This window comes from Notechis scutatus, chromosome Z (assembly GCF_049901735.1).
Source record: "Notechis scutatus isolate UNSWTSFEM ecotype Mainland chromosome Z, rNotScu1.2, whole genome shotgun sequence".
Taxonomy (NCBI): domain Eukaryota; kingdom Metazoa; phylum Chordata; class Lepidosauria; order Squamata; family Elapidae; genus Notechis; species Notechis scutatus.
The window spans coordinates 61125277-61138697 of record NC_142025.1 but is presented as its reverse complement, the minus strand read 5'-3'; the positions used below and the strand labels follow the sequence as shown (position 1 = coordinate 61138697).

General features: G+C 39.2%; 1 protein-coding gene across 2 annotated transcripts in view; it reads right to left on the bottom strand.

Annotated features, from left to right (window-relative positions):
• Window positions 1–11728, bottom strand: part of PDCD6IP (programmed cell death 6 interacting protein) — a 65782-nt gene extending 54054 nt beyond the window's left edge. For both annotated transcript variants that reach the window (XM_087945351.1, XM_087945352.1), the window contains exons 1-3: window positions 11401–11728; window positions 6338–6392; window positions 3555–3624 (exon numbers count right to left, since the gene is read on the bottom strand). In XM_087945351.1, coding sequence (XP_087801477.1) covers window positions 3555–3624; window positions 6338–6392; window positions 11401–11606 — 331 coding nt within the window. In that variant the 5' untranslated portion in view covers window positions 11607–11728. The remainder of the gene's footprint in view (window positions 1–3554; window positions 3625–6337; window positions 6393–11400) is intronic.
• Between the last annotated feature and the right edge of the window lie 1693 nt (window positions 11729–13421).

Below are 13421 nucleotides of genomic sequence, written 5' to 3'. Positions count from 1 at the left end.
TCCTGCCTTTCCAAATTATTTGAATTGGGTTATGGTCAGCCCATTCATTTGGTAAAATTTCGATTCCTTTTATTTCATTTGCAATTTCCCCATTCATCCAGGCCATATCTATTCTTGTCCATATTTTATGCGGGTTAGAGTAATATGTAAATTGTTTGTCTTCTGGGTTTAATTTTCTCCATAAATCCATTAAATTTAGTTCTTTCATCATTTCCTTACAAGTCTTGGGAAACTCTCTTTTCCCTTTTTTGTTCTTAGTCGCATTACTATGGTCCTTTTGGTAATCAGCAATAGAGTTAAAATCGCCTATCAGACAGATGTTCCTTTTTTCAAATCCTATTATTTTTTGGTGTAAATATTTAAAAAAAATTCCTTGTTCTTCATTTGGTGCATAAATTGCTACCAATAGAAATGAATTAGTATTAATCGAGATTTGTAAAACCAGAGTTCTTCCTTCCAGGTCTGACCAAATTAGATCTGCTTTTAGGTCGTCTTTCACGTATATTGCAATTCCTTTCTTTTTTTGTTTATCTGCTGGTGCCGTAAATAACTTCCCTAGTTTCGGGCAAATTAAATATTTTTCATCATTTTTCCTAATGTGAGTTTCTTGTAAACATATTTTTCAATTTCTTTTATTAAAACAATCCCAATTTCATATGGTTCCTCTAGGAAAAATACTATATCATCAGCAAATGCTTGTATTTTATATTCTTCTTTTCTGATTGTAACCCCTTTAATTTCTTTATTTCTTCTAATGTTTGTTAATAAATTTTCGAATGCAAGGATAAAGAGTAGGGGTTACAAAGGACATCCTTGTCTTACTCCTTTATTTATATTAAATGTTTCTGTTCTGTCTCTATTGAGTAAAACACTAGCTGTCTGGGTTGAATAGATTGCCAATATCATCCTAATAAATTTGTTCCCAAAATCCATGGCTTTTAGCTGTTCTGTAAAGAACTGCCAATTTAATGCTTTTTGCGCGTCCAAGAATACCACTGCTGTTTGTTTCCTGGAGTGTGCATAATATTCTAGGACATTTATTATTGTTGTTTTTGTCTATTTGGTAAAAATCCATTCCAGTCAGTATGTATAATTTTATTTAATATTCTCTTAAGCCTTTCTGCAATTATAGTCATAAGTATCTTGTAATCAACATTCAGTAGTGATATGGGCCTATAATTTTGAATTTGTTGATGCCCAGTATTTTCTTTTGGGATTAATCTAATGTAAGTTTCCTCCCATGATTTGGGTAATTTCAGTATCGCTAGGGCTTCATTATATATTTCTAACATTTGTGTTTCTAATATTTCTTGTAATGTTTTATATAACTTAGGGAGTTAAAAATATTACTTGGGAATAAACAGCCGAAGGTTGATTAGAAAATTGATTTTCAAAAATCAAACAAACTAAAGGGTCAGATAGATTTGAAATCATATTTTGAAATTAATTAATAGTATCCTACTATTACTGTGTTTCCCTGAAAATAAGACTTGGTCTTATATTTTGGAGGGGCTCCAAAATAAGCATTAGAGCTTATATTCAGGGAATGTCTTATTTTTTTCACATACAGAAGGCAATGAGTGCAGGGGCCGATGGGGGTGGGAGTGCTGCTACTGTCAGGCCGGACCTCTCCATCCCACCATCTGCTTTGCCCATAGCCACAACAGACCAAGCTCTCGGCATGCCCCAGCCACTGGCCACCCTTCCTGCTGGCCCTGCTGCTGCTGGGACACTGGAGCTCGGGTTTTGCTCACGCTGCTGCTACTATAAGGCAGAAGGCCCTGTGGTGCATCAGGATTGCCTGCTCCCTGCCTGTGCCACCGCACGTTGGAATCACCTGCCTCCATTAATTCGGGTGTCAATACATCCCACCATCTCTCAGCTTGCCCATGGCCACAACAGCACAGCACATCCAGACTGCCTCCCCCACATACCTGTGGCCCAGCTGCTGGGCCTGCTGCATTACCCTCCTGGCCATGCTGCTCTCAGCCACACTGCTCAGCTGCTCCTGCCTGGCGCAGGACATGTCAGCTCAGATCTACAATCTCTGGAGCGCCTCCCGCCATTAGCCTGCCAGGGCTCTTGTACTGCAGGGCACTGCAGCTCTCATGCTGGTTGTGTGAGGTGGGCATGGGGGTTCCCATGTCTGCCATTGGCCTCTACTTCACCTGCAGCTGCTCTGCTGCTGCCACTTCACCCTCTGCCCTGGCCGGTTCAGCAGTCCAGTGCTGCCATGAGATGAGGTGAGGCTGGTGGGGGTGGTGAAGCTGCCTCCCTCTACCTGCCAGACACCTGCCAAAGGGATTCCCCACCATCCAATCAGAGCTGAAGAAACCTCTTGGATGAGAAGTGAAATGTCTTCAAAGAAAAACCAAAAAGTCCAGTTGCCTTTTGAAAAAGCACCTTTGGGACATGAGGTTGGGTAGTATCTGGATGTGGAATCTTGAGGAAATATCAGGATTGTAGATTTCCCACCATCCAGTCAGAGCTGAAGAAGCTTCTTGGATGAGAAGCAAAACATCTTCAAAGAAAAACCAGAAAGTCCAATTGCCTCTTGAAAAAGCATCTTTAGGACAACCTGGATGACTGAGAACCTCCACAGACATTTACCCAATTTATCTTCTGAGATTAGACAAAGCCAGATGCTACTGGAATACATGTGAATTACTACTTTACTATCTCCTGATAAAGTAAATGATCTATCTAAATACTTCATATGTATAGGAATAAAAAGAAACCATACTTATAGAATATTTCTAATTACTCATTCTTGCTCCCAGGTGAACAGACTGAAGTTTTAGATTACTTCCCCTGACAAATGAGATGGTGCCTTATATTGACAGGTTGGTCTAATCCTATTATACTATTTATTAACCCTGCTTACATTTCCTAGTATCTCTTTTGCAATTTCTGGGGTTTACAAAGAAATACGTTTTTTATAAACATTCAATATTTATACTTTTGCATTTGGGATATATAAGTGGAACAAAAACACCAGCCTGACTATCAAAATACAAAATGACAATGTGTTTCAATTCTGGTTCTGGTCTTATTCTAGTTTCTCTCAACTGACAAAGCATAAAAAGTAGGTAAGGAAAAGAAAAACCTAATAGGACATACAATATTTATACAGATAATCACAAGTTGCCTCAACAACTCAAAACCTTTAGGGTTTCTGAACATAAAAATTAGTTGCAAAATCAGTAGAATATAGTTTTCTTAGCACAAACCAATTTCATATGTATCATTTCAATGAAAATTTTAGTAAAACTAAAAACTAAAATTAGTAAATCTTTTATCAACAAGTATATTATTCCATTCTAACACTGCTTGTTTCTGAGGATCAAAACAAAAATTGTGCTCAAATTCATGAAGGAAGTTACATGTCTCTTCTGCAGAGTCAATTAAAGTGACTTTTAGAGTCACATAAGTGAGATGACTGGTATTGAATTTAATAAATAAATAAGCAATTCTTTAAAAATATAGTAAGTTAGAATACTTATGAGAAGAGCATTTAGATTTCATATATTTGAATTCTGTAATAATTACCATACCAAGTTTAACAGATCCTCCAAACAGTGACCCCTTGTCAAAAGCATCTTTCCAGGTAAAAGTTACACAGATCTAAAAATAGAAATAAAAACAGTAAATTAATTTCTAGCCTTAAGATTGATATAAATGTTCCAAAAAAGATCCTTAAGCAGAAATACAAATGTCAAAAATAGTAAAAATCTGGTTCCGGTCTGCAGCGCTTCGGGGCAGGCAGGAATCCACGACTGTGTGCGGTTTCTGCCTGCGCTCGCTGCCGGAGTGCCCTGAGCCACCTGGCTTCAGGGCTAGCCACCTCCGTAGAAGGTGGCGAAGATAGGGGGGATCTGGCAGGGTCGAGAGATATCGCACCTCTCTTCTCTAGCCGGCTAAACCCCCTTTTCCGAAGGCAGCTGAACGGCGGTCAGAAATGGCCGCCACATAGAAGCGCTCAGCCGGAAAAAGAAAGTGCAGGAGGAGTCAACAAGAAGTAAAAGGTTTTTTTGCTGACCGGGACAAAGCAACAATGAAAGTACCCTGGAACTTAAAATTTGCAAAAGACACATCGTTTCCAGAGATTTACAAGCAGCGAATGGAAGTTAAAAGGGAAAGTTTTTCTTTTTTTTCACTCTCCTTCCTAACGTGACAGCGAATGGAAATGCAAGAGAAATCGGAAAAACCCGCATTGGCACTAATAGGTAATTAAATGCTAAAGGGATAAGGATTTCTGAATATTTAAAAAAAATCTTTTTTGCTGTAAGTGGGAAGGGAGAGGAAAAGAATTGGAGGAGGATTTGGAAGTAAGGAGGAGATTGCCTAGAATTTCAAAGAATTATTAAATACTAACAAGACTTCTAAAAGATACATTTTAACTGGAACTTTGTAACTAAACAGTAAACCTGAAAGAGAAAGTGAAGAAAGAAGAAAGTGCTAAAAGAAACAGCTTATTTGGATTGTTTGGTGACTTTGGGACTTTTGGGAATTATTTTTGACTAAGAACACTTGGGTGGTTGTTTTGGAAAAACGTTTTCTTTCTACAATGGCATCACTTGTAGATGAATTGAAAATTGAATACAAAAAATACAAAGAAGAAGAACAAGAAGGGAAAGACTCTCTTGGCACTCTCTTTCAATTTTTAGAAATGGTGATTTGCACTTATGAGAAACTGACTGCGCAAAAAGATGATCGGGACAAAGAAGAAGCCATCTTTGATGAACAAGTAACTTTATTTGGGGAAGAAAGAGAGAAAGAAGAAAAGAAAAAGGGGACTTTACTTGAAAAAACAACCAAAAAATAAGGTGAAGAGTGGATATAATGTTGGAAAACAACAGAAAGGGGGAAAGCAGAAGAAAAGGGAGGTGGAGAGACAAGGGAGTAAAAAGGGCAGGGAGAAGAACAAGCAAGGGAGGAAAGAAGGGATGAGAAGTCTTAATGGTGGGGAGCAAGATGTGAACAAACAAGATTCATTTAGAGATAATGGGTAAATTTAATTGAAAAAGGGATTCTGCAAAGGTACATAAGATTTTATTCTTATATTGGTACTTAGAATTATTGTTAGAAAATTGGAAACAACGTGTGATCAAAAATGGGATAAAATATTTAGTGTAACAGTGAAATTTTTGTGAATAAAAAGAAGGCAATGAAATAAATGAGAGAATTGAAGTAGGAGTAAATGGGAACATTTTAATGATACAATGATTTAAATACAATGATTTAAAATATGTGATGTGTAGGGGAAATAACTATGGAAGGTATAAGTGTTCCCATAAAAGTATAATATTCAATTGAAAAGTGAGGTGTAAAATGTTTAAGATATAAATGAATATTAATATTAATGATTAGATTTGTATTGGCATTGATAGTTGTTTTAATTATATTATATACTTATAATTTTTTCTTTTTATAAAATATGTGTAATTTTAGAATGTACTAAACAGAATCCCAATGGAAGTTATGTATTATATTAAGTATTATAAATTTAGGGGAAAGAATCAAAGGCGTCATACTCCAATCAGTGTACAGGAGAAGTTTTGTTTAAAGAGAAAAGAGAAATGGATAGCTGGAAACAGAACATACAAAGAATGATAAATATTGTGATCTGAACTGAGATGAGATAAATAAAATAAAACTAAGAGAGTTAAAAGAGGTGAGAAGCTATATAGAAAATGGAAAATGGTAATAAGATATGGAATGGTATATAAAATGAACATGAATCTGAATTTGTGTCTGTACGGAGAGATGTAACCCGGGATCAAGCAGCTTTCAGAAAAGATGTTTTATGTTTTTATGTTTTATGTTTTGTTTGTTTGTGTATTGTCTTTGAAAATAAATAAAAAAAAAAAGTAAAAAGTAAAAATTTGCACCTTATCATTACCTGATAATACATACCGATACAAGAATGTTTTATGAGAAAATTCAATATATAAATTAGTATATTTAAAGTTCCAATTATTTTACTATTATAACCACAATTGGGTGTACACTCTTTGTTTTAAAACAATGTACATTTATGCCATTCAATTAATTGGACTATTCTTAATTTTTGTAGAGTTAAGTACATTTTGAAATTTTCTTGGGAAACTAACCAAAACTGTGGTTGATATGTATTATTCTGATCCAAAAGAGTATTGTCGCACTGTATAATAGATCCCTCTCCAAGACTGATGTCTTCATGACTTCACTTATTTAATTAAGAAAATATGATTTAAAACTGTAAAATTCATTCAAAAGCAACTTTTTATTCCAATGTCAACTGCTCTCTTCCACAATATATTGCATTTTAAAACAATATTTAACATTAACACATTACCTGGTTTTCAGAAAATGGAAATTTTGGTTCTATGGAACACAGTTGATCATAGTATCTGAAATAAACAAACACCACCATAAGTGTACATGTTGTTTCAAATATACCAGATTTGGAAACCACAAACCCATGAATGACTCTCTAGTTCTATATGAACACAGTTAGACCTTCCTTTCCTCTCCCTCCACCACTGTGTGTGTGTGTGTGTACAGTACACACACACACATATACAGAAAAGATTTTGTGTATCCGTTTTTTAATGTACAATGTCTAGCAGCACCTAATTGTATTTTAAGTATGTAATATGTTTTATGGATTGAACACTGAGTGAAATAAAAAAAATCTATTTTACTGAAGATTTTGTCTTTTTAAAACATACCGTGTTTCTCCAACAATACGCTCCCCAAATAGGAATTCCCGTTTTCTAGGCATAAAATGAAATTAAGCCCCTACCCCCAAATTTAAGCCTCTTTTAAAACATGCAAAATGGGGGGAAGGGTGGGGGGACTTGCCGTTAAAAGCGCCCCATGGGCAGCCATGCCTCGCCAACAGCCGCTCCTAACAGCCGCTCATGGCGGAGCACGGAGGGCTCCCTACCCCCACCAAGCGCCTTTGCTTCAGACCCGGGTCAGTGGGCGGCCGCCGGCGGCGTAGATGTCCACTGGCGTTTCAGCCGCTTCTCAGGCCTCTGTAGCATCTACGGTTCCCGCCGGCGCTGGCGCCTCTCTCACTAGCACCGTCTCCAACAACAGCGTCTGAGTCGCTCCCGCTTTTCCCCCCATCCCCGTCCCCACAACAGGGAAAAAAAACATTTTGAGGTACCTGGGAGCACCGCGTGGTGCGTTTTCGTTTAATCCCGAGTGGCTGGTTGGGCGTGAGAAGAGCTGAGAAAGCGTCTCTGCCGCTGCTACCCTTGGTGCTCTGCAAGTTTCCAAAAGTCCCAGTGCGCAGCCATTCCTGCATTCCAAGCGTGCCCAGGCCGAACTGCAGCTGTCCCTCTCTCACCAGCGCCGTCTCCAACAACAGCGGCAGCAGCGGCGGGTACCGTGGAAGTTACGGAGGCAGCTCCGCAGCCCAAGAAGCGGCTGAAAGGCTTCCATGGTTCCCGCCGCTTGCAGAGCCCAAGGCTGGAGCACCAAGGGTAGCAGCAGCAGAGACACTCGCTTGGCTCTTCTCACACCCAACCAGCCACTCGGGATTAAACGAAAACGCATCATGCGGCGCTCCCAGATACCTCAAAATGATTTTTTTCCCCATTGTTGCGGGGATGGGGACAGGGGGGAAAAGCAGGAGCGACTCATATGCTGTTGTTGGAGACGGTGCTGGTGGGAGCCGTGCAAGAAGCACCAGCGCTGGCGGGAACCGTGGAAGCTATGGATGCCCAAGAAGTGGCTGAAAAGCTGCCGGCAGACATCCACGCCAATGCTGCCCACCCGCTGAGTCTGGGTCTGCAGTAAAGGCGCTTGGCGGGGGGAGCCCTCCACGCTCAGCCATGATGGGCTGTTAGGAGTGGCTGGTGGCAAGGCGTGGCTGCCCACGGGGCACTGTAGGCGAGGTTGCGTTGGGGAGGAGAAATTAATTCACCCCGAAAAGATGTCCTAGCCATTTTTTCGGGGCTCAAAAAAAAATAAAACGAAGCCTTATTATGAGAAACACAGTAGCAAGGACAGTTCATAGAGAAAGGTTGGGAAAAGAATAGGGTTTCCATTATTTTAGCTTCTGATTAAAGTTTAAAATCTCCAAAAACCTGGAAAAGTTCTCGAAGTTTAAAGCAGAGACACATTCACTCCAGAACATTTTCTTTCTGTATAAATATGCACAGCCAGGAGTCTGTGGTAAGTTTTTTTTTTTTCTATTTTTGACATTATGCTATATTGCAGGATCCAATCTGGGTCAGTCCCCTGGACCAGAGGTTTTGTCTTCTGAGCTTTCAAACTTATGCTGGAGCCCATCTTCAGGGAACTTCTCTGTAGCAGAGTGTGTGCTGTTCTGTGTGTGGTATTTATAGTACCTGTTGTAAGTGGCTTTTTAGATGTTGATTGGGGTAAGTTGATGGCTGGCTTTTAAGTCATTAGCTATCAACCACAACCGAGTTCAAAATTTCCATTGCTACTTGCTTGTGCTGCCCAGCCCTTGCCTTCTAAGTACTTGGATGGTGGTAAATCAGCACTCTTGTTGGCCAATGAGGGGCCTGTTTTCCAGGTTTCAATCATTTCCCTGGCTGTTTCTGTGCCTGCTGGGCCAAAAATCTTAGAACAATCAGGGAGTGCGACTACAGAAATTATTTCACTGTAACATAAAGGCAATATAAGGCACAAGTTAGACACCCTGGAAGGCTAGGTAATAATTGGAAGAACTATCAAGCTGTTACACCAAAATAGGATAAGGCATTAAGTGGAAAAATTAAAGAAGGTTTTGGACCTCCAACCATCCCCACTCCTACGTTCAGCATCACTGCAGACAGTCCTCAACCGCCACTAAAGTCCAAAATTTCCATTGCTAAAGCAAGGCAGTTAAGTGAACTTTTCCCCATTTTACAATTTTTTTTTTGCCAAACTTGTTAAGCAAATCACTGCATTTAGTGAATCTGGCCTTTTCCGTTGACTTTGCTTGTTAGAAGCTACATGGGAAGGTTACAACTGATGATCATATGACCCCAGGACAGTGTCATAAAGACATAAATAACTAAATACATGCTACTAGCCAAGTGCCTGAATTTTGATCATGTGACCATGAAGACGCTAAAATGGGATAAGTGTGAAAACCAACCATAAGTCACTTTTTTCAGTGCCATTGTAACTTTGAACGGTCACTAAACAAATGGTTGTAAGTCGAAAACTACCTGTATAAAAACATCACGAGATTCATTCTTGATTATATTAGGAAATAATGAAAACATGACCCACTATAATGTTGAAACTGGAAAATAGTGAAGTAGATCTTCCTAGCATTTTTCTGTACATTCAGGATCCCCTTTTTTCAGATCAATCAACTATTAATTCAATGATTGCCACAGAAATTGACCAACAGCTTGTCGCCCAAGTTTCAGATTATAGGACAAAAATGACTGGCTCAAAGTCATCCAGCTGGCTTTCAGGCCTAGAGTGGGACAGAACTCAGTCTCCTAGCTTTTAGCTTGGTGTCTTAACCACTAGACAAAATCTTTCCACTTCTTACTAAGGCAAAGTATATCCTGTTTGTTTTACTTCAGTTAATATATAAACAAACCACACATCAATTCTTTACCTTATGGGATATTCTATTCTATAAGTAAACATTCCTGACTTTGGAATAGTTTATCTCTGAAGATTAAAAAAAAAACTAATTTCCCAGAAGTATTTCCTGCACCCATGGTATTTTAAATAAACGATCGTTACAACTAAAATGTCTGTATCATCATTAAGTTACTGACTTGATTTTTATACTGATTTATTTATGACACAAAGTAGTGAGAAAATATATTATCTGCATTTCTATGCCATTCTTTCCAAAATTATTGTGATTACAAATCAGTGTCCATATGGTTGTCTTAAGCATGGGTCACTAATCCATAATCATAATAATTTTGGAATAGAGTGGCACAGAAATGCAGATAATACCTATGCCCACTATTTTGAACCAATCATGAACCAATAATCAAAAGAATTAATTAGAAAACATGTTAAAGCTCAGAGGAAGTTAATAAGACCCAGTCTAAGTTTCTGCACATCACCCACATATTAATTTTTAGTAAGAATTATTCTTTAATTAATGGGATTTTTACAAAAGCCAAAGTGCTGTACAAGATGTTTGACTTTTAGATGAGTAACCTCCTGGACAACAATATTCATACTTAATAATTTGCATACATTATATATAAATAATATGTATATAACAATGTATTTCATACAGGTGATCGTTTAGTAGAAAACCTGAAAATTTATCAAAATGTTATTTTTTTCTAGTTTATATTAATCTACCCTAGATTTTCAGTTAGAAACATTATCATTTAAACATAATCTTCAAACTGTCTCTAGAATACTATTGTTGTTATTGTTGTAATTATTTAGCATATGATGAGAACATGAAAGAAGTAAATATATTTACACAATTGCAAAGGCCTCCTTGCAAAATCATCATGCAGGAAACTAACACTTGTCAAATTAGTGACATTTCAATAAATTTTATTGAAATTACTATTTCAAAAACAGATTAATTTCTACTTTTAATTTCTACTTCATTAAATATTTCATGCAATTATAGAAACATCTCATGTGAATCCTTTCAAACAGGATAAGCTAATAAATAGAACTACAATCTAAAATTTCACAGGACAACAACCATTAAAGATAAAGAAAATTTGCACATATGGAAAACACATATACCATAAAGAAATCTACAATCGCATAAACTTCCTTGTCATTTCCCCTATACTGTAGTGTAAGAGGGCCTCTCCGGTTCTTTATTCATCTTACGTCTTTTGGCGAATTCATACATCCTTCAATAAATTTATGCACATAATCCAACTGAAGAATCAAGAATGAACTGGTTTCCAGAATACCCAATATGTGTGGGGGTGGGGGGTTGTGCCCAAATATTAGTCACAAAATAAATCCAGGAGGAAGAAAACAACCTAGAAGAACGGGGCATCACTCTGCCCGCATTGCTTGTACTAAGGATCGCAAAAGCATCAGGAATGAGCTCGTCTCTTCTATTCAAAAATGTCTAGCGAAGACACCCCTCAAGGATGGCAAGTAGAGCGTCGGCTCCTTTATATTAACTCTTAAGCTACTAATCCACCCTCAACTACAGAAAACCGGTGTAATTTTCGTTCTTGTCGTTTTTCTTTTTCAAGGCGGATAGGACTGTTTGGAAAGCATCCAAGCCGTCACCTCTACATTCACCCACCCATTGGTAGTATGATGCCCAATTGTCGCCGATAGGCGAGAGCCAAGGCACCCGCCTCCGCCCGAGGGCTGGCTCGGTTTACTTGCTCGCAACTCATCATGCCAGGACGCGGCCTACGCGCAGCCTCACTGCGGGTTCGCCCGCGCGCCCTCCCCCACCACCTTATCCGCGCGCCTCACCTCAGGAGGGTCTCCAGCGAGCTCTCATGCTTGTCGAGCGAGCGCCCGAGCGCGCTCTTGCGCAGCTTACTGAGTTCTTCGGCGGCTCGGCAATGTTCGGCCTGAGATTCTCCACCCGGATAGGTCTGCTGGATGAACTTGCAGAGAGGCTTTGCCAAGTCTACCTCCGAGGTTTTCTTTAGTTGCACTGTAATGAACGACGCCATCTTCTTCGTCCCTTTCTCGTTCACTTCTGGTTCCCACCCACCCCCACTACTTATTTTGTACCTCGACTTGACGCTGCTCCAGATAATGTCTAACCGTTGTCCGCAACTCACTTCCTGATTCTACGTAAAAGTTCAGAGTCTCTATGGTATACTGGGATCATTACGTCATGCTCACGCGCCCACAGTCGCAGTGACTTGGCTCCGCCTATTCCCAAAGGGTTTTACTGTAGTTCCACCCAGTCGTCTTTTACTTATTTCTCCGGCTCCGCCCAGTATTTCGAAATGTTTTACTTTGTGAAACTTCCTGGTGCTTGTAAGTACAAGGAGGTGGAGGAAGCAGGTTAAGGAAAGATGGTTTCTCTTGCAAATAATGCTGTTGGTGGCCTATTTGATATAATCTGTAAATCCGAGGAAAGTTTCCGATGCAACAAAAGCAACTGCATATTCCTTTAATCTGGAAAGAAATCTTGTGGATGAAGCTTTGGAATGACTACAGAAAGGATTGTACAGCCTTTATACCGTAACTGGCATGCTCATTTTTTCCCAATGTACACATTCGATGAAATGGTCTCTATATATTATAACTACAGCTGTGTGAAAAAATCCTGCATGCTTTCAGTTTTAAGCTGTATTTACATGTTTAATCAACTTTTCACTCATAGAAACGACGCAAAATTAGTACTTTGGTGAAAATTTCTGTAGTCAGATTGAGATACATAATTTTTATTAATATAACCAAAGTCTTTTTAAGGTTTTGAGTGAGTTTATGTGCTAAAATAAACACAACTTGCATTTTCGAGAATGTTAGGATCGAAAGTAGCCAATCAGCAGCAAGCTTTGGCTGACCAATCAAAATGCACAGAGGCTAAATTTATGAGCCAATGTTGTAATACTCTGACTATAAATAGGCATGAAAAGCATCAACAAATTTAATTTAGCTCTGGCTGCAGGCAAGGATGAAGGCCTTTCCTTTCACCAGTACTAAGCAGTGGCATCGTATCATTATGCTTCATGAAGAGGATTACGCCTGTATAGAAATAGCCAAGAGAGTGAAATACCATCGCACCACAGTGAGCAGATTGGTTGAAAAATACCAAATAACCGGTTCAGTTGATGACAGGCTCCGCTCTGGAAGATCAATAAAGTCAACAAAACAGTAAGATCAGGCTGTAGAATGCATTTCAAGGCTGACAGAAAGCTCACCTCACCTTAGATTACAAAGAATTTGGGGTGAAATGTGATGTAAAAGTGTTCACAAGCACAGTGCATTGCAGCCTGCTTGTCAGAGGGCTCGAAGTAACCCTTTGCTCACAGATACTCATCACTCTTGTCAACGTGCGTGGTCCAAGAAGTATGCCATGGGACCAATGAACAATGGACCAAGGTCATTCTCAGTGACGAGAGCATTTTCTACTTGACTGTGAATCATGCACAAGTATGTCAGAATATTTGTTGAAGAATCAGGCCATACGCCTGAATCTATCTGAAGCATCCATTGCATGTGATGATCTGGGGCTGTATCGCTGCTTCTTGGTATTGGTTGATACAAATCATGCAGGGAATCATGAATTCCAAGCAGTGTTGAAGTGTCTGAAAAGACCATGCTTTCTCAGTCTCAGCAACTTGATTCTTACTTCCAGGATGACAACACTCCTTGTCATCGAGCCAAGTCCGCCCAGCAGTGGATGAAGAAGCATGGTGTTCAACTCCTGGATTGGCCAGTTCAGAGCCCAGATTTGAACCCAACTGAGAACTTAGGGCCAAGATTGGTTACGAAATAATCAAGAAGCATCCGAAGATCAAGCAGGAGTGATT